Source organism: Genypterus blacodes, unplaced genomic scaffold, assembly GCF_046128005.1.
Source record: "Genypterus blacodes isolate CSIRO-AG114 ecotype Tasmania unplaced genomic scaffold, CSIRO-AGI_Gbla_v1 ptg000156l_1, whole genome shotgun sequence".
NCBI classification, from domain to species: Eukaryota; Metazoa; Chordata; class Actinopteri; order Ophidiiformes; family Ophidiidae; genus Genypterus; species Genypterus blacodes.
In genome coordinates, this window is record NW_027466957.1 from 9,494,662 (window position 1) to 9,516,040 (window position 21,379).

General features: G+C 41.5%; 2 protein-coding genes across 5 annotated transcripts; both read right to left on the minus strand.

Annotated features, from left to right (window-relative positions):
- Positions 1–194: 194 nt before the first annotated feature.
- ggt7 (gamma-glutamyltransferase 7) lies at positions 195–8,366 on the minus strand. 2 transcript variants are annotated; one of them, XM_076167223.1, is made up of 16 exons: positions 8,224–8,366; positions 6,792–7,299; positions 6,172–6,398; positions 5,499–5,650; positions 5,300–5,417; positions 5,146–5,213; positions 4,654–4,727; positions 4,291–4,484; positions 4,080–4,167; positions 3,170–3,297; positions 2,973–3,061; positions 2,719–2,871; positions 2,495–2,612; positions 2,206–2,343; positions 1,946–2,045; positions 195–1,680 (listed from the first exon to the last, which is right to left on the minus strand). In XM_076167223.1, exons 2-16 carry the CDS (start codon positions 7,009–7,011, stop codon positions 1,505–1,507), a joined length of 2,043 nt encoding a protein of 680 aa, XP_076023338.1. In that variant the 5' UTR covers positions 7,012–7,299; positions 8,224–8,366; the 3' UTR covers positions 195–1,504. The 2 variants fall into 2 exon arrangements, with proteins under 2 accessions (XP_076023338.1, XP_076023336.1); XM_076167221.1 differs by lacking the exon at positions 8,224–8,366 and adding an exon at positions 7,645–7,764.
- A 419-nt stretch (positions 8,367–8,785) lies between these two features.
- Positions 8,786–17,142, minus strand: tp53inp2b (tumor protein p53 inducible nuclear protein 2b). Of its 3 annotated transcripts, none has more exons than XM_076167225.1 (4): positions 16,861–17,142; positions 13,285–13,638; positions 12,113–12,677; positions 8,786–12,015 (listed from the first exon to the last, which is right to left on the minus strand). In XM_076167225.1, exons 2-4 carry the CDS (start codon positions 13,406–13,408, stop codon positions 11,748–11,750), a joined length of 957 nt encoding a protein of 318 aa, XP_076023340.1. In that variant the 5' UTR covers positions 13,409–13,638; positions 16,861–17,142; the 3' UTR covers positions 8,786–11,747. The 3 variants fall into 3 exon arrangements, with proteins under 3 accessions (XP_076023340.1, XP_076023341.1, XP_076023339.1); XM_076167226.1 differs by having other exon boundaries at positions 12,113–12,260; positions 16,857–17,142; XM_076167224.1 differs by having other exon boundaries at positions 16,857–17,142.
- Positions 17,143–21,379: the final 4,237 nt, after the last annotated feature.

Below are 21,379 nucleotides of genomic sequence, written 5' to 3' on the forward strand. Positions count from 1 at the left end.
GGGGGATAACTGCAATATTGCAGGGGTGCAGGCAGTACACTGCAGAATTGAAGCACCAGCAGGTAGATGTTCTGTTGTCAACAATTCTGGAATTATCTATTTAGTATTCTTCACAAAGTAGGTCAGATGCTCAAAATGCCCATATGAGAAGCAACAAAAACACAGACGGACACAACAGTAAGTCAACAGTAAGATGTGCTCAAACATTTTATTTCTTGAAAAGTGCTGATTTTGATGACACTCACATCCAAGTGGGTTTGATCATTAGGTGCTGTGCAAAAGACAGCCTGCTCCAACAGGCAGTTTTACTAAGTCATCTGCATGCTGAGAAAGGTGCTTTTACATCAGTTCTGGGTTTTGATTGGCAAAGTTATCTAGATAACTTGGTAAAACTGCTATTTGGAACAAGACCCAGGTGCCCCATGCAATTAAATGTACGGTAAAGGTAACAAGCATAAACAAACAGTCAAATGCACTAGTAACCATATGAGAGGAAGTTAGATTGAGAACGAAATGTTTGATTTGTCAAAATTAGATATTCTGGACTTGTATTGAACCATTTTTATAAAAGGCTGTACTATAAACTGGACAAAAACATTTCACAAACACACAACAAAATAAAACAACATATTCAAAATAGTCCCAAATGCTCACATTGTGTAACAACAGTACAAATTATATATACAGCGCAGCAAATGTTAATATAAGATAGCTGATTCCATCTACAATCAATCAAACATCCCTTTCCTAAACACATTTATCCTCACTCTCAAAAAATAAAAATGCACAAACGTTAAATTAGCAAAATCATTGTAAAACTTAACCTTTCTTAAATATATACAAACAAAACACAAACATAGTCTACAGTTACTAAAATGTAACACACAACTGAACTGTTTTGTTTAAGGAAAACAACTAGGGCATATATTATTATCCTTCTATATGTCTTAATCTTAACGTGGTCCCAAGGTACCACTGATTGTTTGCAAAAGGTTAAAACATAAGCAATTGTACCAAACAACATCTAAGCACAGTCAGGCACCATATGAAATGGAGGGAAGTAAATGGTTTAGCCTCTTTGTTCAGTTTAGGGCAGTCTAGCGTGGGTGTGTCATCACAAGGTTTAACCGCAGGCTTACACATGATCACAATCTTCATCTTTCCACATGATCTTAAATGTCTGAATTACAATAATGGGAAAAGCACAAACATTGGTCCAATAAATAGTGGTATAACATCTTACTGTATGTATATTGTATAGTTCCATTCATTTCCTTACAATGTCCTGAACATACAGTATTTCAGTGCAACAAATGTACAACCCACCTACAACTCAACACTTTGCCTCAAATGCCACAACATTTCTTACTTCCATTTCACAAAATGACTAATCATTTTACTCCATAGTCTCACAGATGTGTTGCTGTGTAACTACAAAACACATTCCTATTACTGTACACTCTGATCCCTACTTCATTTTGTGTATGTGTATATGGGAAATGAGCTACTTGGGCATGGTGGACATAGTGAGAGCTGAGGCATCGGCACTGCGTGAGTCCTTCACCCCAATGATGAGATCATTGGTTCTCCTGGTACCTGCAACCAGTGACAAAACATCTCTCTTCTCGACCTTGTGACCTTTGGCTTGTAACGTCTCCACAATTTCCTCTGGGAAGTCAGCTGTAGGAGAGAATGGGGCATTGAGGGGAATAACACAAGATAAGCTTAAATCTGCTTTCATAATGTGTCAAATGTGATCAGAATGGTACTATTGTAGTTTTCAGAATGTACATTGTATGCCCAGATACATATTGCACTGAAACCATTAAAACCAGTCAAAGAATATTGGAATTGGAAACTCAAGAGTCTCTGAACGAGTAAAACCTTAAAACCTGTGTTCCAAAAAAGACCAAAATAAACAAGTATATCTGAAAGAAGAACTTACAGTCCACCAGAAGAATGTTGGGCTGTAACTGTGGATGGAGTCTCCCAAAAGCTATGCTGTCATTCAAATTTGTACGGGAGGACAGAACATTCACCAACACCTGTGAGAGATTAGAACATAGAAGAACAAAGATACATTATTGTGAAATTTAACAGGAAGAGGAATGAAACCAAAATGCATTTCTAGAATATTCTTAAATAGCAACAATCAACCAAGAATTTAAGTATTTCTTATAGTAAACTTCTAATAACAATAACAACCTGTGTGATGCCACTAAGTGCTGTGTCTCCGTTGGACGAGCCCAGGGCCACAAATGTCCCACACTGCCCCACAGCAGGCATCACTGCTGTGGGCATCAGAAAAGACATGGGCCTCTTCCCAGGCTGGATTCTATTATGCTATGATGACAAAGAGCAAAAAACCCATGAGGAACACAAAGACTTCCATCCAGTTTACTGAGAGCAAACTCTGAAGTCTCTTAAATGGCTAAAATGTTGGTTAAAGACAGCACAAAATGTATTGAAGTAATGAAGTCAAAGGTGCAATTACTGGATTAGGTGGAGATGAGCTCTGTGTTTTATTAGGCCAGGAGAAATCCAAGATCTGGCTATTCAAAAGGATGCCTGATGGAGTCACTATCCCACTGCCAAATGGTTTGTTTAAGGAGCTAAAACAAACAAAACAGACTTTGAAGACAGTAGCAACCACCCATACTTAACCACCATTGCATCAATAGAAAATGTGCAATAGCAGTTACAAGATAGCAGGCATACCTCATGACTGACACAATGAAGTCATCAGGCCCCATGACTGTGACCTGAGAAGCTACTGCACCTTCTTCCAAGCTAAACGGTGGAGTGTAATGGCTTGCTGGGAATGCTTGAGAGTCGTTGATCATCTGGCGAAGTAGGGATGCCTGGGATTTGCTGGGAGATAAGAATAATGCTGGGTTCAATAGTAATCATGCACTGAATTAGGAGGGCTAACATTTACTTTATGTATTAACAGGCAACAAGATGAAACCAACCTCAACATCTTGGCGACAATCTCTGAGACAGACGTGTTATACTTCGGGTCTCCAAGCCCACTGGCCAGGGCCAAAGCTATCTTCACAGACTGGACGAGTGACACAGTGTTAACATGGAAGTATATTCCACATGATGTATTGCACTTTGTTACAGTGTCAATGGTTTTGAGAGGTGGTGGGAGTTTTTAGTAAAGTACCTCAGCAATCCAGTGGTAGGTGATGTTCCTAGGGACCTGGCTGGTAATGTTATAACCTTCCAGGATGTTGAGAGCAGTGATCAGGGCGATTCCTGCATGTGGGGCTGGAGTCACCATCACATGGTTCCCTACATAGAAGGCAAGAAAATCCATCACAAACCAAGTTATGTCAGTGGCTGAAGGAAACCCTATAATGAGATCATGAAAAGCTGAAAATAAATAAATAGTGGAGCAAATGTGTGGCATTAATAACAGAAAATAACAATGTAAGCATTTTTCTGTATATCAGATAAGAAACCTGGGAACGATGTGAAGAAGGTCAAAGAACATATACAAAGGCAAAGTGAATTGTATTAGCATTTCTGGGCCAACACAAGCCCAAACTTGACAAGAATACAACTCACCTAGTGTGTCTAGAGCAGGGGTATTCAACTAACATTTAAAGAGGTCCAGTTAGAGAAACGTTTTTGCTCAGTGAGAGAATTGAGCTCTAGCTTGTCCTGCCAGGATTTAAAAACAAATCTGTGCTAGAATGGGGTCAGGACCATTCACATACACATGTGGAGGTGCTCATTGGTGAGCCTGGAACCATTTTTAGTCTGATTATGTTCATTGTGAAGAAAGCTGTCTCACAGTTGAATGTAGAGCCAAACATGGTCAAGTTGTACAAGGCTACTTTCTTCAGACCTGGGAAAGCTATCTCAGAGACCACTTGGAGCCAGAAGGTGGAAGGGTCAGTTCTTACAAACTGTTCTTTCAGGGCCCCATCTGCTTAGAGAGGCCAAGCATTTACCCATTTAAAGTGCTGTGTGACTTCCTTTGAAAACCCCCTGACAACTGTGATGAGAAATGGGTTCTGAGATTGAGAGAGAAAGAGAGAGAGCTCTGTTGGTCTCATAGGAATATTTACCCTGATAGGTGATCTCTGCAGGCTCCTGTGTGATTGTGGCGTAGTTTCCAAAATCCTCCTCTGACAGCACTCCGCCTCTTGCTTGCGCCTATAAAAAATGCACAGTAAAGTTCAATTTAGAGTTACAGTCTATCCCAATGGAGATGCCATTTCCATGACTAATATTATAGATGATTACAGATGAAGTTGCTAAAAACTCATGCTTCCTTACTGCAGCTGTCATTTCCTGCGTCAGGTTTCCATCATAGAACTCTGATATCCCATTGGCTGCCACAGCATCCAGAATGGCCGCCAAATCAATGCGTCTAGTGAACAGCCCAGGGAGGGGACGGTGGCCGTTGGGGAGGAACAAGTCTCGAAATGTGTCCGACATATTTTGGTCCTTGACTTTATCAAGAGCGTCAGCTGAAGCAGGGAGAAAGCAGGAAGGGGCAAGTGAAACAAAACTGCATCTGCTTTAATGAAAGAGTTTCATGTGTGGTGGTAGATGTTTCTTTATAATAGTTAACTTGATATCATATATTACATACACTGAGGTCAGTGTGTAGTGATTAGTATGTTACACAATACTTACCTAGGTCATGAGTAACATTAAACCCATTTCTGCCCACATCTGCTGCCATAGTAACTACATCTTTCCATGGCATTCTGGCAAAAAATAAGGTCACACAACTTTGGCTTATTTGACATGTAATTAAACTCAACATTACATTATTCAAAGAGACTAGTCTGTTCGGTTCATCATTCATAACGGTCTAGCGTTGGATTAACATGTAGAGCTTTTGTTAGTGCTGTGACGTCATTCTCCTAGCAACCTAGGCATCATAATTACACAGATTCAGAGTAATTGCAGCCCAGCAAAGAAAAGGAGCACACGTTTCTTTCTCTTTGCACCCAGCTGGTGATATCGTCACTGATAACAGCATTACTGCCTTTCTGTATAAGGAGACATTCACAGTATCTGGATCTCTGACACATTCATCCAAAATTAAGAGATATGTGACATAACAAATGTCAGAGGGGAGGTACACAGAAGATCAAGATGATTCAGTGAGGGTTACATTACCTGCCATAGAGTTGATGTGCCTCCTGCAACCCCCTGAGCATGCCTGGTACTCCCACAAGCAAGCCAGGCTGAAATGCAACAACAAGGACAGGGTGCACAGATCAGCCAGAGTTAAGAACACAAACAGGAAAATGGAAAATGGAAAAGGCCTTACATTTTGAGGAAGGTTTGCCTGCAACATCTCCTCACGGATGGCAGATGGGGCTGTCTCTCTAAAGTCAATTACCCTTGTCGCATTCTTTCGGATATCATGCACCAACATAACGCCACCGCTGTAGAAAAAGTCAACAAAGCAGATAAGAAAATATAAAATACTCTTTGTATTCTTAGTGAGACCTTGTGATATGACTCACCCTCCAATGCCAGAGGTGTGAGGGTGGATAATTCCCTGGCAGAGTGCAGCAGCGATGGCAGCGTCCACACTGGACCCTTGCTTCCTCAGAACAGCAAAGCCAAGAGATGTACACTGAGCCACATCGCTCACCACTGCGCCCTGGTTAAAGACCTGACAAAAATAGGAGAAACTTGGCTTTGGAGGTAAATGACTTATAACTTTGTTGCCTTATCTGAAATGTACACAGAAGTAGAGGATAAATGTGATAGAGTGTTAGTGTTCCTCCTCATATTGACATCCTTTTTGGCCTGGTTATTTAAATGTCTGCCATAATGGGAACACGTTTACAGGTCTGTAAACTGATGTGTTTTTCCACAAATGGCAACCTTTTATATCACATTTCACAGACTTACAGGTTCTGCAGGACTGAAGGATTCTTTGTTAAATGCTGGCACATCATGTTCTGTGTGAAGTTTGTTTATTTTCTGTCCTCTTCATGTGTACCATTGCCTATGGCTTTCTTTTCTTTTCTTTTCTTGTCTATGCATGAAAGCATAACCACATGCTCATTGTGCATTGTGCCCAATGCCAAATGCTCTTCAATGGAAATACTTTAGAAATGAGGAATGAAGGAAGAGATACAATCATCTCAGAAATGCACTTTTACAAATAAATAACTCACACACTCTTACCTGTGGGTCTCCAACGTAAATCTGCATAATGAGAGCTATAGTGACTCCTGTGGCAAAAGTGAGACATGCTGTGATGATTACTGTGAGTCCATCTTGCTGGCAGGCACAGCTTTCCTTAAAGGGATCTTTGGTGGTCTCCCGCAGAGATGCCATGTCTTGACCAGCCAGGTCAGAGGCAGAGGATGGGATACGCTGTAGACGAGCCGACTTCAAAAACAGATCTGGGTCTAGGGTTAAATGTTAAAGTTTACTCATGGGACAGATCAAACACAAGAGCAGTTCACGCCCAAAAGCTGTTCACACCCAATCCTTGAACTAATACGAAGCATTATCATGTTACAACTCCAAATATATAGTACCAGGAGGAGTAAAAGTGAGCAGAAAGATGCCTACATGTTATGATTTTCCTCATGCTGGATCCTGCCCATGTCAAAATAAATATTATAATATTAATCAATAAATTATAAACATACTCTCAAGCGTGTGCGTGTGTGTGTGTGTGTGTGGGTGCGAGAGATAGAGAGAGAAATACTTGATTCATCCCTTAGAAGAAATTCAAGCATCCTGTAGCTCAGAGAAGACATGCAAATGCATGTTTTGCAAAACTGGATCTGACTGACCTGTATCTTGTTCACTGAGGAAGTTGTCATCGTCTTTGCGGGATTTCAGCGTGTTCTCCCCAGACAGCATTTCGTCCTCTGGCAGCCTGGGGAAGCTGGTGATGCTCATGTAGTCTACAGGGGAGTAAGCACCCCCGAAGCTGATCTCTGGATTGGCATCTTTATCTGCCACACTTCCACTAGGGTACCCTGTCGCAATTTCATGAGAGGGGCTCTGCATGGCTGCTCTTAATCTCACAGCAACACAGTTAATTTAAATCTAAATCACTCCGGAAGTGAAGCCAGGAGCACAAATATTTCAGATCTGGGATCATAAAAACACTAACTACTGAGTATTGAATCAGGGAAATCGCTGTAATATTCTGATATGTGGGTGTTGTTTCTCCTCTGAGGATTGTAGGTATGTTGTGATATCCTCAGCCTGCTTCCAGAATCACTGCAGGATGTTATCTAACTCTCATAAGGCCCAAACTCGGGGGTGATGATGATGCATTCCCCCCGCTAGTCTCTGTGGAATACAACAAAATACAGGGGTTATGTTCCCTGCGTGGATCGTTTTCATTAGCTCTGCATAGTCATAACACCAAGTTAACACAGACGAGTGCAAATATTGACAGGACGACGCCACTCCTGACCGCGGCACACCTTCTGAAACAGATCCCTAAACCTTGTACAGTGCTGTCATGCTGAAATAAGCAGCATTACAATTTCCACGCACAACAAAACACCAGAGACCTTCAAGATGCGGATGTCAACATGATTCGGCGTATCTCGCGTGTCTAGTTGACGATAAATAAAAACACGAATGAATAAATAAATAAGTTCAACCGATAATAATGCTGTACGAACTTACCATTCGTGCCATTCGCGTAATCAGCTGTTGTTTTTTAGATAGTGTCTGGAATAAATGTGAAGCAGGTGAATTGAGGAATATCCGCCGGGGAAGACAAACTCGCTACCGGGCCGTGACGTCACAGCGGAGGGAAGCTAGTTTCACATGACAAGAATCGGCTCAACGAGAGGAAACTGGACAATTGAACCTATTTGTCAGTCGATCGATTATTGTAAGTGTGACTGTGACTGAATGACCGAGAGCTGACTGCGAATTGTTTTGATTTAAAATGTCACGACAGTCCTCCTCGCAACACGTCACGCAGTACCGGTGATTACGAATATAAAACGCGCTTTTCTCCCGTTTGATTCTTGGTGTATTTACATGTTTATTCCAGGTTATATTGTTGCTACAACCAAATATATAGTAGTTTTATTGTATTATTTTTAATATTCTTTGTCTCCCATTAGTTCCAAAATAAGTGGGAATCTATGTACCAATATCAAACTGGCTTTACTCTGGTTTACGTCAAGACTCAGTTAATGTCAGTTCCAACACGGATGTCCTGTTAACTCCGGGCAACAAATGAATGTTTTTCACCTGCAAATAGAGTTCTGCATCAAGCCTCCCTTCTGGCCTCCCCTTTGGGTTACCAGACTTCACTCGTGCGTCAAGAAAACAGATTTAACCCGTTTATAAACTGGTTGAGCAACGCTCTGGCATACCGGCTCCAATTACAACATACTTGTCTTCCTTGTCAAGATAATTCTCATGTGTCAAAATCTTATCTGTACATTTGTTCTACTTTCCTGTCCCCACAGAAAGGTCAGATGTCAGCTCCAGGTAACACCCTCAGCTGGGAAGGCTACAGCCCAAGCCAATAAAGATGTTATCAACATTTGACTCACTTATCATATATTTGTTGTTATACTATCGCTCTAAATTCAGATTTTCTCCCTTCCAATCTATCACGTCCCCCTTATAACCAGAAGTAACTGTAAACACGCCTTTGTCCGTTGAGGTAGTTCATCCTGTGTTTATACACGTCGCACCCTTTGTTCTAAGGCCGTCCCCTCCCTCCAGTCGCCCATAATGAAATAATGACACAAGATTCAGGCGTTAACCTGAGTATTTATTGTTGTTGGTTTTTTTGGCGGGTACCTGTGATTTCTGAATGGATGCTGGAAAACCCATCCATTGATTTTTGCATAGGTCTTGCCTTTCAGTGGATGTCTGTCCACTTTGGGGATGGAAAAATCAATACATCACAAAAACCATGCAGAAATAGTGAAAGGCACAATCACCATAGATATCAGATACACCTTGTTTTTTTTATATGTGAAGTATATGTCATTTTTATAGGGGAGGGGTGCACTAATTGAGATGAAACATGGACAAACCCCATGTGTTTTTAAGCTGCCATTATTTCAGGGCACAACATAAAGAGACTCCCCACACATTCAACAGCTTTCATTTGAAACATCCTATGGTGAACCACTGTTCTAAAAACTATATGGGAAAATACAAGCATTTTCTATTACAACTGTGTTGTATTTAAAGAAGTTCAAACATTTAGTTTCATTTCTAAATATATGTATATATAATCTCTGTTTCCTGCCTGATCCTTTCCCTGCCCACATCTCTAACAACACACTGGCTCAACACACCTGATGACGACTTCCTCTAGCAGTGACCATACACCTTTCAGTAAACACAGTCTACATACTGAGAACACATTTACTTTCACATGACATTGGGGAGTAGAGTGAAAAGGGGGAAAGACGAATGAGGATTCAACAGCAACATAATCATAGTCATCTTTCAAGCTGACCAATATAATATTTCAAAGGTTTATCATAAACTAACTATTCTCAATAAACCAGCTATTCGTAGGGATTATTGACAGGAAAATAATAGTATGTGATTTATAATTAAGTACAACTATCAATATGATCTTACAAGACAGATTATTTGAATCCTCACACTCTTTGTCCTTTAAACACACAGTACATGATTGTATTTAAACCCATAACCAATGTACTGTATTCCCACCCGAATTTAAACAGCTGTACTGTGCTATAGTGCCCCCTGGAGGGCAATATTTGCCAATGGCACATAAACTCTGAGTCTACTTCTTTCCATCTCACAGAAATGAGACTCAAGTTGGGGCAAAGACACCATGTTTGGCCATCAGAATGCCCTCCTGGTTAGATAATGAGCACAGAGGTGAGGCAGAGAGAGGATTCTCATCAGTCCCATTGGACACCACTTTGTGGACTCAAGTCCTGAGAGGCTTTGACATCTAACAGAGTATTATAAACTGTACTGCAATATTTACAAGAGAAATAAATGACAATTATTCATGTTTTTGAGAGTTTTTAGCATTTAACTTGTCAGTACACATTCTCACACACAGTTTGAAACAAAAAGAAAAGAATATTTTCGAGCACACAGCACACAGCTAAAACTTGGGACTCACAAAATGTATGACAAGTGCAAACTTACATCCATGTCTCAAATAATTTACAAACATTAGTATATAGTCATATACATTTCAGCACCATTGTTTACTATTGTTGTCGAATACATATCAGTAAGCTAGATCTTCAAGTGGACACTGTTAGGGCTGGATGTGCTAATGAGACAAATAGAGAGGACAGGCAGAAAGTAAAGGGCGGAACAAATGATTAATAAAAGAGAGCAATGGGTTCACACACATGTCCATAAACAAGGTGTTTCTGGGAGTAAATTGTGTTTCTTTGTGTGCTCCTGGGACATTTCCCAGCCCTTTTAGGGAGTGAGTGACCAATGAATATGGATAATACCTGCATCCTCTCATGTACAATATGAGGTCACAGCACACACAGTCACGTTTTTTTCATTCTTACAATGCTCATCATGCTGTGATACTTCACAAGGAAGTTATTTCACTAGTTGCTTACTTCCCTCTGATCTTGCAGAACAGCTATTCTTGGCGTGAACCCAATGCAGACAGATACAATTGGTTGTAACAAGCAACATGAAAAGAAGACTGTAACAAAACAAAATAAAGAGTTACCATCAATACCGCTCTGCACCTGCAATAACCTACCATACCATGTAACCCAAAGGCAAGCCTCGTATTCTCTTAACTTATCCTGTAGCCATAGTAACAAAATTGATTTTTAAATATAAAGCTACAAGGGTGATTTGGTGTAACAAGGTGCAAACTTGCTTGGAGGCTGCACAGAGGGTCACAGTACACTTGACCAAAATTCCTTTTATCACGTTCCTTCGAGTACTATCAAGGTGTAATTCCTTGTGTCTTATCTTTTACTCTTTAGTCTGTTTTGCTCATCCTCTCACCATCTTCTACTTGCTTGTATCCTTCATAAAGTGAGACGAGAGAAATTCTCAACTTTTGTTTCCTGTGATGAAATTGGTCGCTCAGTGTTTCATCACAGCCTGTTGCAATGTAAACATTGATGAGCAGACCAAAGTCAAGCGAAACTAAAGTCTAGTGATTTTCATCTCACACTTATCATAAACGGTATACCTCCACCATTTCCAAACAAAAAGAAAGTACATATTGATTCCACCTAATCTAATTCTGACCTTATAGAACATGATGAGATGTTTTCTCTGTACAGAAAGGCATAAAATGTCTCTGTCTTGCATTGGTTCCAACAGAAAGTCTGTTTGTCCAGTCAGAGTGAAGTATACTGGATTATTAAAAATGATCATTATCTTTAAATTTAGAATTTCAGGGATCAAAAATATTAATTCAAAACATGCTTTTAGGAAAAGTGAAAAAAGAGAATATCTCACGAGAAATTAAGAGGAACTTAATAGAGCAATTTTTTTTTGTTTTTCCCCTCACATATAATTGTAACTAAGTATAACTTCCATAAATATTTTAAAGACTTTTTGTTGTTGTTTGGATACTGCAATGGACAATAAGCAAAGAAAGTTTGCCTGATTATCTCAGAGGGCTTCATATGTGCAGAACGGGGCATAAAACTACTCATATAATGTGGATAACTCAAAGCAAGTTTTCTGTGGGTGTATATATTTTTCGACGTGTGTGTTGACTATGCACTGCTAATGCCCTCAGAGTAAACAATGCCCCCTGGCTGCGGCAGGGTTTAGTGGCAGACGTTACGCTTGCTGGGCTGGTGAAGGAAAGTGTTTCTGGCGAGGCCTGCGTGGCGAGGAACCTGCTCCCTGGTGCGGTTTTGGCGTTGGATGCGGTTACGGCTCAGATTGCGCCTCTCCAAGCGAGCTTTGCTACGCTGAACCCTGGCGACTTGAGTGACCTTGGCCAGAGCTCCAGCCTGTGCAGCTGCTCCACGGCTCACCCTGGTGGGCAGAGAGGTGCGGGTGGCTGGAGGAGCAGCTGGTTCAGCTACTCTGCTGCAGGAGGAGAGAAACATCAATGTGTGGCTGTTTGTTATACTGAAAAGAAGTTGGAGGTGGAAGCACTTCAGAGTGAAAGAGGGACATTTCTTACCTCACGCTGCTAACGATGCTTTCCTCTCCCAACACAGACAGATTACTGTTGGAGACCATGGACAGGTTGTTCGAGGAGACATAGACGGACATACTGGGGTGCTCGATAAGGAGATCCTCCATTGGGCTGGCCTCCGCTGTTGCTCCCTCTGCAGTGAAACAGGGGGGAGGGGTGACAAACCAGCTCTCATCCATGCAGCCTCTCTCTGAGCCTGCCCTACTGCTACCCCCACTGCCTCCACGTTCACTCCCAGAGCCAGGTGACATGGACGGGGTGGAGGAGGGCGTGCCTAGTTTGGCCCGTCTCTTCGGGATCACGGGTGTAGTGGCACCCGAGTCTGATGGGCTAGCGTTAGGACAAGACAAGGGGTCTGATGCTACTACTGCACCTCGTGCCCGACCTTTATGTGTCCTACGGCGCTTGTGAGGTGGATGGGAAACAGTGTTTGGGAACTCAGTTCTTATAAGTGTGTCTTGATGGTTTGATTGATAAGTCACTGGAAAAGATTGTGCAATCAGTGGGGCTTCGGTTTCCCCTTCAACCTGCATCATGCAATCAGATGCTCCTGAACACATGGCAGCAGTGGAATCAGGGGTGGGATGGCCATTTAAGGACCAATGTTTACGGTGGGACAGGGATGTTGATCAAAAAACATGATCAAAAATGACATGCAGGTTAAAGGGCACATTTTTTCAAGGGATCACATACGCACGCGCACACATACCAGTGTGGGGAATATGGGGGTGTTTTTTTTAAATTGGAGGAGGGGAAGAGGAGGGGGTAGGGAAACACAAAACATAAGCGTCACATTGTTAGTTGTGTTGACCCTCTAAGGTTGTGATTATGTCAGTGACATTGTCTCGACTCTGCTGAAAAGTATTTTTGTGCTGTTTAGTTGCTTTGGATCAGACACCAATGGAAAATTTCACGAACGCCTTTGTCATGATCGCAATCATAAACAAAGAGGTAGGGAGATGCATGTGTTTCCATCATCTGACAGACAACACCTTCCAAATGGTAGCTATGTGGTTAAGCACTAGTATACCTGCACCCTGGCTTCCCATCATCCCTCACATCTAAAATTCAAACATTATTCAGGAGGGAATGGAGGTATGCACATTTTCAGAGCCAACACCACCATTCCAACCCTTCACTCCTATTGGGAGACTCACCAGGTAGGTTGACGAGCATCCATCCCTCCTCGTCGGCCTCCGTCACACAGGGGTTGGGCCCCTTCAGCTCAGCAGCCACCTCCTCTACCTCCCCAAACAACAGGCTGGTCAGGCGCTGAAACATGACTGTGGTCGAAGTCTTGGTGATTCGGGTGCTGTATGTCCTCTGCGCTGCACTAAGCTGTAGCTGCCTTTGAATTGTGTTTACTTATTACTTGTAGTTGTACTAATAGTTGTACTTATTCTTCTTCGTCTTTCACTTGAAGCCCTTAGTTGGATCTCAGGTTTGACAAACACGACTGGACAGGCTTCTTTAGTGCAAATGTAAGGTTTCACTTGGTTTGGAGCAAAGGCCTGCAAGGAGAGAGGGGGGATAGTGTTCAGGTCAGTGTAAATACAACCACACCACTTCACTGTCCCACACTCCAGTTCTGAAATAAGAGATACGTCAGTCTGGGTTATTTCCTACATTCTTATTCAAACTTTTTCAGATAAGGCCAGTGGCACATTACAGCATGTAGAAACCTGTTCAATAGACTCAAGTTCAAACATCAGACAACAGAGATAGACTGAATACTGCTTATGAAACAAAATGTGTCAAAGGCTAATGAAAACAGCAACCTGTTTTTCTGTTTCGTGTTGATTTTCCACAGTTTGCTGTGTAGCCTGCATAATATATTACTTGGGGCAATATCATTAGTAACTTGAATCTTTAGCCTGCTTGTACGAAGCAGCAGTTTTTCCGGTTTATTTAAGAGAATTCAGCAGCATAGAGGTGGTACTATGTGGTAATGCATATAGGCATTTTATGGATAAAGTAAGCTTCTTTAAAACTACAATAAGTAACCTAAAAGGGCAAGTGAACAATGCCTACACTCCCCTCCCCCATTTCAATTTTGACAACCAATCAGCATAGCCCCTGGGCAGATGGACAGGCCAGAGGAGAGGGGGGTGGTGGTGGTGAATAAAGACTCAAAAGTCAAGCAAAGTGAATGTACATTATGTTGAAATACAAGAAAGGAGGGGATACTAGGGCAGAAGGGCTACGTAACCTCAATATGAGAATGATGATGTAATGTGGCACAGATGTTTCAACAACCTCCATTGTACGAGTGTAGAAAGTGTTTGTACTGTTGTGCCAGTTTGTACTAGCACAATTGTGTGCTATTACCTCCGCACGATTGGCTGTCTTGTTGCTTAGTCTCTTATGCTCTGTTAATTTGTGATGATGAATGCAACTGTCAAACACAATCAATATTAGGCGCTATCTCAAAAAAAAGGAGCACAGACAGCCAAGGCAAGGCCAATTGTCACTGACAGCGGTAACCTACGAAATAAGTTGGGTGAAATGATTGATTGGTAAATAAGACTAAATTAGTAATAACAAAGACATTGATTAATTTGAATTCCAATGATGAAATATATGCAAAGGACAGCTTTTTGTTGGGAGAGACATAAAAGGGAATATGGGTGGATGTGTGTTTGGAAGGTGACACATACTGTCCTTATTTGGAGTGTCGCCATGGCGATGCTGACATGGAAAACCACACGGGACCCTAAGATTTCTCACATCAGATTCAGTGACTTCCATTTTCTCTGAAGGCGTTTGCTACGATTGCATTAGCAATTATACTATTTGTCTATGACACTGTTGTGAAAAATTGAAGGCAAGAAAGGAATGGACAGAGGAAGGAAGCAGAGAGGAATGGGCAGACAAATCAAAAAGGAGCTGCAAATGGAAATCATGTGCCTACTTGATTGCAGGCTGTTTATTTTCATATGGAGGGTCACTTGAGCTTTTTGGAGTCACTCATAAGTCATGTGCTAGAATTTGAACCAATTGACTAACAAGAGCCTGTATGGTTATAAGCCCTCATATGAGGTGAGCTGAGCTGCTGCCGATTGTTTTTAATGCATTCCTGCAGTCACAGATGTGAGTCATAAGTCACAAGGACGAAATCAAATCCAAAAAAAAAACTTAATTTTAGAGAAAGGTTTGGAGAGAGAGGTGTTAAAGACATAAAGCATTCTAGATTAACCCACCAATCCCCACACACACTCATTTAGAAACTGCCATCGAGTACTTCCTTGATAAAACAAACTTTTATCAGTTTCCTGCATATACAAGCTAATTTGGTGCTATCTCGCTTGTGTAAATATAGCCATTGATAGCGGCAATACACTCACCAAAGTGTGGTTAAAATGAGACAATTACTGAGAAGAATTCCCAATAAATATTTGTTGTCTTATTTTATAAAACGGAAGCTAATAAACAATGTATGACATAGACCAATATACAGTATATACACAAGGTATTCTGCAATACAGGCCAGATATCCATACATTCACACCAGGAATATAATGATATAACATGCCCGAGTGTCAATGGGTCTCCTTCGAAATGAACACTTTAGTAACATGTTACATGTTCACTCATCCTTTATTTAAACCAACACAAGGCTAATGCTCTTGACACGCAAGCCTGAATCATTCTTTGGCTCATTCTTTTGGCAATGGTCCTTTAAAAGGGTGGGTGGGGCTGAGTGAGGAAAGAAGGCGGGACTAACAAAATAAAAACAAGACGCCTCTGACGTCATTGACGCTGACAGAGAGGCTTCGGTGTATGTGGCGAACAGAGGGGGAAAAAATGTCTAAAAGGCAAATATAAGCGAAAATATAAGATGTTCTGGTGATGTAAACCTATATGTATATGCCGATGCATCTAAACTGCAATTTGTCAGACAAGTTACACCGAAGAATCGCGATATGAGGCTGATGTCAGTGGTTATTCGTCTGGATTTGAAAAGCTATTGAGGTTATGAAGGGAAAAAACCCCACAACAAGCAGTGTTTACAGTTCAAACACCGAAAGACACCCTCAACATATGTCATAAAATTAAAATATCATCAACGACCTTTTATCCACTACAGTCGATGGAATTGACGTCTTTCTGTAGGTTATCCAGGCTAAACTTGAATTATCCGTATAAGCTGAAGGGTCAAAGCAATGACAGTTTGGCTCAGCGGCGGTACTCGCAAGCCATCGAGCAGATAAATACCTGCAACAATACCGTCATCATTTTTACCTTAGTGGGCAGCTACTGTGGCTGTATTTATAGTAAACACCATAGTTACAGCGTCCCTCTCACAGAAAAACGTCAACATCCGCCATCGACTCCACATCAGCATTTGGTGCATTTGATCTTAAAAAAGGCTGTCATCATCTATGATAAAGCTACGTGTGCAGGGCTGGTGTCATTTTTCAGACTATAGGACGTCGAAAAGAGCCCGAACATTACGACATTTGGTTGAGTCTGCTTTCGAATCGATAATGCTACAGTATAATCTGTTTTTGGCGATGTAACCTAGGCAAAGGCAAAAACAAGCAAAGGGTCGGATAATGCAGGTTCAATGGTTCGTTATGAAAGACGACATTTTATGTGGTCAGATGTGTGAGGAATGCACCAGATCCTTCCCACTGCCACGGACAGATGTAGTTTGGATCTACTTGGATGCCCAGTTCACACAAAACACCCTTAGCATCATATTTAAGCGTCGATAAGAATGTCTTACCTGCCTTTGCGATGTAATTCAAGTTGTAAACGTGATGAGACACAGTAGAAACGACAATAATTCTTAAAGCATAGCTTTAGGTAGCCTTAAAGTGAGGTAGCTATAACACCATAAAATATAAAAATAAAAGGCTTTCTTCTTAGAAGAAGGTCTCGATGTAAAAATTTTACACGGATGTTTCAGATTATGACATCTGCAGCTTTTCCTCTCGGTCTTTCCCCCTGCAGAATTTCCTTCTGTTTATTGCTCCTCCAGCTGATCGTCGGATCAGTATGTAGAACGTACAAAACAGCTGATTGTGAGATCACAATATGTTGTGGGCCGTCCCTTTCCACGCCCATACCGAGCCAACAGCCAATCAGAATATTACACAAGCTAGAGCCCAGGCCTCTTGGTGACGGGATGGGGGCAGGGAAAGGCAGCTGTCAACCTGCACCCTGATGAAGATGGTGACATTACATGGAGTCTGATCTGTGATCAGCCTGCACTCTCACCTTCTCAGCTGTGTGAGGTCATTGCTGGGGGAGGGTAAACTGATCCTGGGTCTGTGTCCTTCTGGAGTCAAAGAAAACCAGGAAAGATGAAGAGCTGTTGAAAGCAAGGTGGTGAAAACTTTCAGCTTGGTATAATTAGTCAAATTGAATTACAAACAGAGAAGAACAAAGCCCGCTGTGTCGCTTGATAGATTCACCTTCTGAATAGACTTTGATCCACAGAGCTCAGCAATTGCCTTTCATTTGCATTTATTGCATTGTGGAAACGTGTGCCTAAATGTCAGAGTGCATCATTTTCAGTTTGCGTTGATTGACAATCAGGTGTAAATTTCCCCGTTGTGGGACGGATGAAGGATTATCATATCTTAATATAGTTACAATTAAGAGAATGTGTATTTACCTCCTTTTACATAGTTTCAATAGACTAGCAAACACTGATGTAGTCCATGAATATACATTTTGATCACAAACCAGATCTAAATGAGCCGCCACACTGATGTTTCTTTGAATATTATTTGTAAATACTCTCTATTCCCCTCCCCCTCAACATTGTCACCCCCCCCAGTGGGCAAGATGTTGAAGTGCCACTCACCATTTCTCAGCCAATCAGAGATACTATGTTCTGAATGCAGCATTTTGAGGAACCAATGAGCTGCAACGGGGTTTCGAAACCCCCTGGTGGTCACTTTCCACTCTGCAGTCTGAGGGTACCCACTGCTTGACATTATTGAAGATCCACACTGGTGACTGTTGATAAAACTATGTGTGTGTTTGTGCGAGTGTCACTGCATTTTATTTTACTTGCAGTATGGTATATGGGTTATTCAACTCTATATTTGTTTTGGGGTACAGTTGTAGCTTATAATTACTGCTTGTGTATGCAGTGTGTGCAATGTTTATGTTCAGTGTGCATGTGCGACTGCAGCAGCACATTTATATGAGTTGTTACCAAACTTATTTTTGAAGTGAAGTGAAATTATTATCACAATTTGGCCAGAATGACTGATGTTGAGATGTGCAATGGTTTTGCTTTTGCAAACTAAGACCTTCTACTTGATCCGGGTTGATCAATCCGTCTTATTTATGGTTTAGCTGGTCAAATCTATGCACAAGGCTGTAGCAGAACAAAGTATTTGAAGTATTTGTGCGAAGAAGGATTGCTGAGTGAGACTGAATTGCATGAATGCAAATTGAAAACAAATGAACCACACCTTGTGTCTACAGCTCATGCTTACTCACATAGACTCCTTACTAAGCTTCTTTTTCTGCTTTTTTCCTTTGTCGTGCTATTTACGACGTCAGTGAGAGACGATACCAAGAGTCCAGCACAGTGTGAGCTTTCTTAAGGCAGGATGATAAGGTTTCAGCCTCTACAGTTACCAGGTGCTTGGACACACACGCGCACTCGCACACACACACACACACACACACACACACACACACACACACACCAAACACACACACACACACACACACACACACACACACACACACACACACACACACACACACACACACACACACACACCGGCAATAGTGTGCAAGTGCACCCTGTTTTGATAATGACACCCATACCCTGGTAACACAGTGAACACAAACATTTGGCAAGAACGGTTTGTGCATCTGTGCTTGAGTTAATGTTTGTATTTTGAAATGAATCAGGGATGACAGGCCAGGTGGAACACATTACCGCCTTTATTCATGGCATATGTTGACATGTCAAAAATGTAGTGTAGAACAATTACAATTTAAGTTATCTATAGTGTATATGTGATTTAATGTTTCAGTTGCAGTGCCGTTTTAACAATCATCACCATGGTGTTCACCTCTTTTGGGGTGAGTATAAAGACACAGTAAAGAGACTGATACAGTATGTAATGTGGTTTTCTATTGTGCCTTTTACATTATTCAGATAGAGGAGCGCTTTCACTGAAGTTCCTTGCCCTCACAGGAATCCTGCAGTTTCCCAGGCTGCTTGGAGAAATAGGTGAAAGGTCACAGCACTGCCTCTCTCTCTCTCTCTCTCTCTCTCTCTCTCTCTCTCTCTCCCTCTAGTTGCCTCTCTCTTTCCCTCTCTTCCTGTACATGTTCATGAATGTGACTTGTGGCACTTGTGTCCATGGCATGCCTGACCTTGCCCCGGCTGGACTACATTTAAGTCATGCAAGTGGCAAAGAGCCTCCATTCTAACCTTGTGTTGTAAACACAGCTATTTTGCTTGTGGTTACAGCTGGTGGAGGTGTGGCGACAGTCAGGATGACTCAGAAGTCATTTTTCAGAGGCATTTTTGGTGGCGTCACTTCAAACAAACAGTGAAGTAGCTTGTTGTTAAAGTCACCCGACAGCTCATTGCTTCCTTATTTCTGAGCAAAACGAAGTGTGTGTGGAGGAGCCAATCCACCAAAGTGTAAAAGCAATAAGAGATAAAACAAACACTGGGAGCAATAAAGTAAAGGCCCCTCCAGTCATCTCGGTTTTTGTGGCCTATTTTTTGTCATTGATCAGGACGCATTTAATGTGCAATGAAAAAGCATTCCTACATACAGGCTGGAATATACAAATGTGCTGCTCTACTACCATTGTTGATTTATTGTATCACACATTGATATATGAATACGGAGGCATATATTTTTACCAAATCATTTATTAATTTAGCTTCATTTACTTTTAACAGTCACAGTTTTGACAGTTGCAATCCTGTAACCAAATTTGAGGGATATGTTTTTATGTTCAGAAACTAATACTTTAGAGAGAGAGTTTTATTAGGTGCCTCTTGATCTCCTCTTCTCTCTGGCCAGCATAACTGGCTGCCGATAGATGATAAGAAGATGGCCCCAGGAGATAGCTCAGACCTGCTCCCTGTCCCTCACACTGGCTTACAGTTCGGACTTTGAATATATGACTTGCATACAGCACAGCAAACTGCGATTTCAAACATCAATACATATTTTATATCTGCATCTCAGTTTTGAGCATCTCCAAGTCAACACTGAGCTGATCAATTCTTTGCAAAAGAAACCAAGAGACCACAAAAGACAACAAAGAGGGAAATTGGGGGAAACATCCGCTAAAAGTTCAATGGCCAATTCAAGGCTGTTGCTGCCAAAAAAAGGAGCATTTAATGCTGCAAACCCTTGATGTTTGTTTGTGTGTGTTTGTGTGTCAGACATCTGTTTTCCCAGGTTTACTCCAAAGGCAGTATGTCAAAGGACAGATGGAGGAAAATACAAAAGGCATGCAAATACAAACTTTCTGTTAATTCAAACACCATAGGCTCAGAGGCGATTTCAGGTTAATTATTCATTATAAAAAAGTATGATGTCCTGTACATTCACATAAGTAAGAGAAGCATTTGAGTTATATTAATTCATGGAAAAGGGTCATTTTGTGTGATTTGTCCTTTCAAACATTTGCTTTTCTGCTCTATTTACAAAATTATTCATGTAAACAAGCTTGAATCCAAACCAAAACTCTCTCATTTGCATCTTCAAAACTTGATTTGCATGACAGTGTCAATTCATAACTTTAATTTTTGTCCTCATCATTCCTTTTTGGTTTGATAATATCATGTTGAGGTTTTGGATAAAGATGTTTCTTGCTGGGTGTCATGTCGCATACTACTGCCACCCTTCTGTCCTTAGATGACCCCTCTGTACACACGCCTACATTTTGCTGCGTCTTACTCAGCAAACACTCATCATTTCGTGTCATCATTCCATCCATAGACACAGCTGATATCAGCCAGCTGTTCTCCTGCTCCTCCTGGGAATCCCCTCAGAGTTTGGTTTGCAGGTGCATTTCATTCTGCAGCCAGAGGTGAAGACAAGGCAGGGAAGGAGTCAGTCTCTCACCCATTCATTTCCTTAGCCCTCCTAAGCCTTCATGCCATCCCATGGGTCTGTCCCTACAAGGCGAAAACAAACAGGGCCTGGAAATGGTGTCCTTGGCAGTGGTGTGCAGCAAAACACAGCACGAGGACAGGCTGTGCTCTCTAGAGAGGGAGGACGGCCCCTCGTTTACGCTCCCCTG

Coding starts and splice junctions, on each gene's coding strand:
- tp53inp2b (XM_076167225.1), bottom strand. CDS start 13,408: ATGTTTCAGCGCCTGACCAGCCTGTTGTTTGGGGAGGTAGAGGAGGTG. Junction 12,678..13,284: donor GATGCTCGTCAACCTACCTG/GTGAGTCTCCCA, acceptor CCATGTGTTCAG/GAGCATCTGATTGCATGATG. Junction 12,016..12,112: donor AGCATCGTTAGCAGCGTGAG/GTAAGAAATGTC, acceptor CTCCTCCTGCAG/CAGAGTAGCTGAACCAGCTG.
- ggt7 (XM_076167223.1), bottom strand. CDS start 7,011: ATGCAGAGCCCCTCTCATGAAATTGCGACAGGGTACCCTAGTGGAAGT. Junction 4,728..5,145: donor GCACATCAACTCTATGGCAG/GTAATGTAACCC, acceptor ATTTTTTGCCAG/AATGCCATGGAAAGATGTAG. Junction 3,298..4,079: donor TGCAGAGATCACCTATCAGG/GTAAATATTCCT, acceptor CCTTCTATGTAG/GGAACCATGTGATGGTGACT.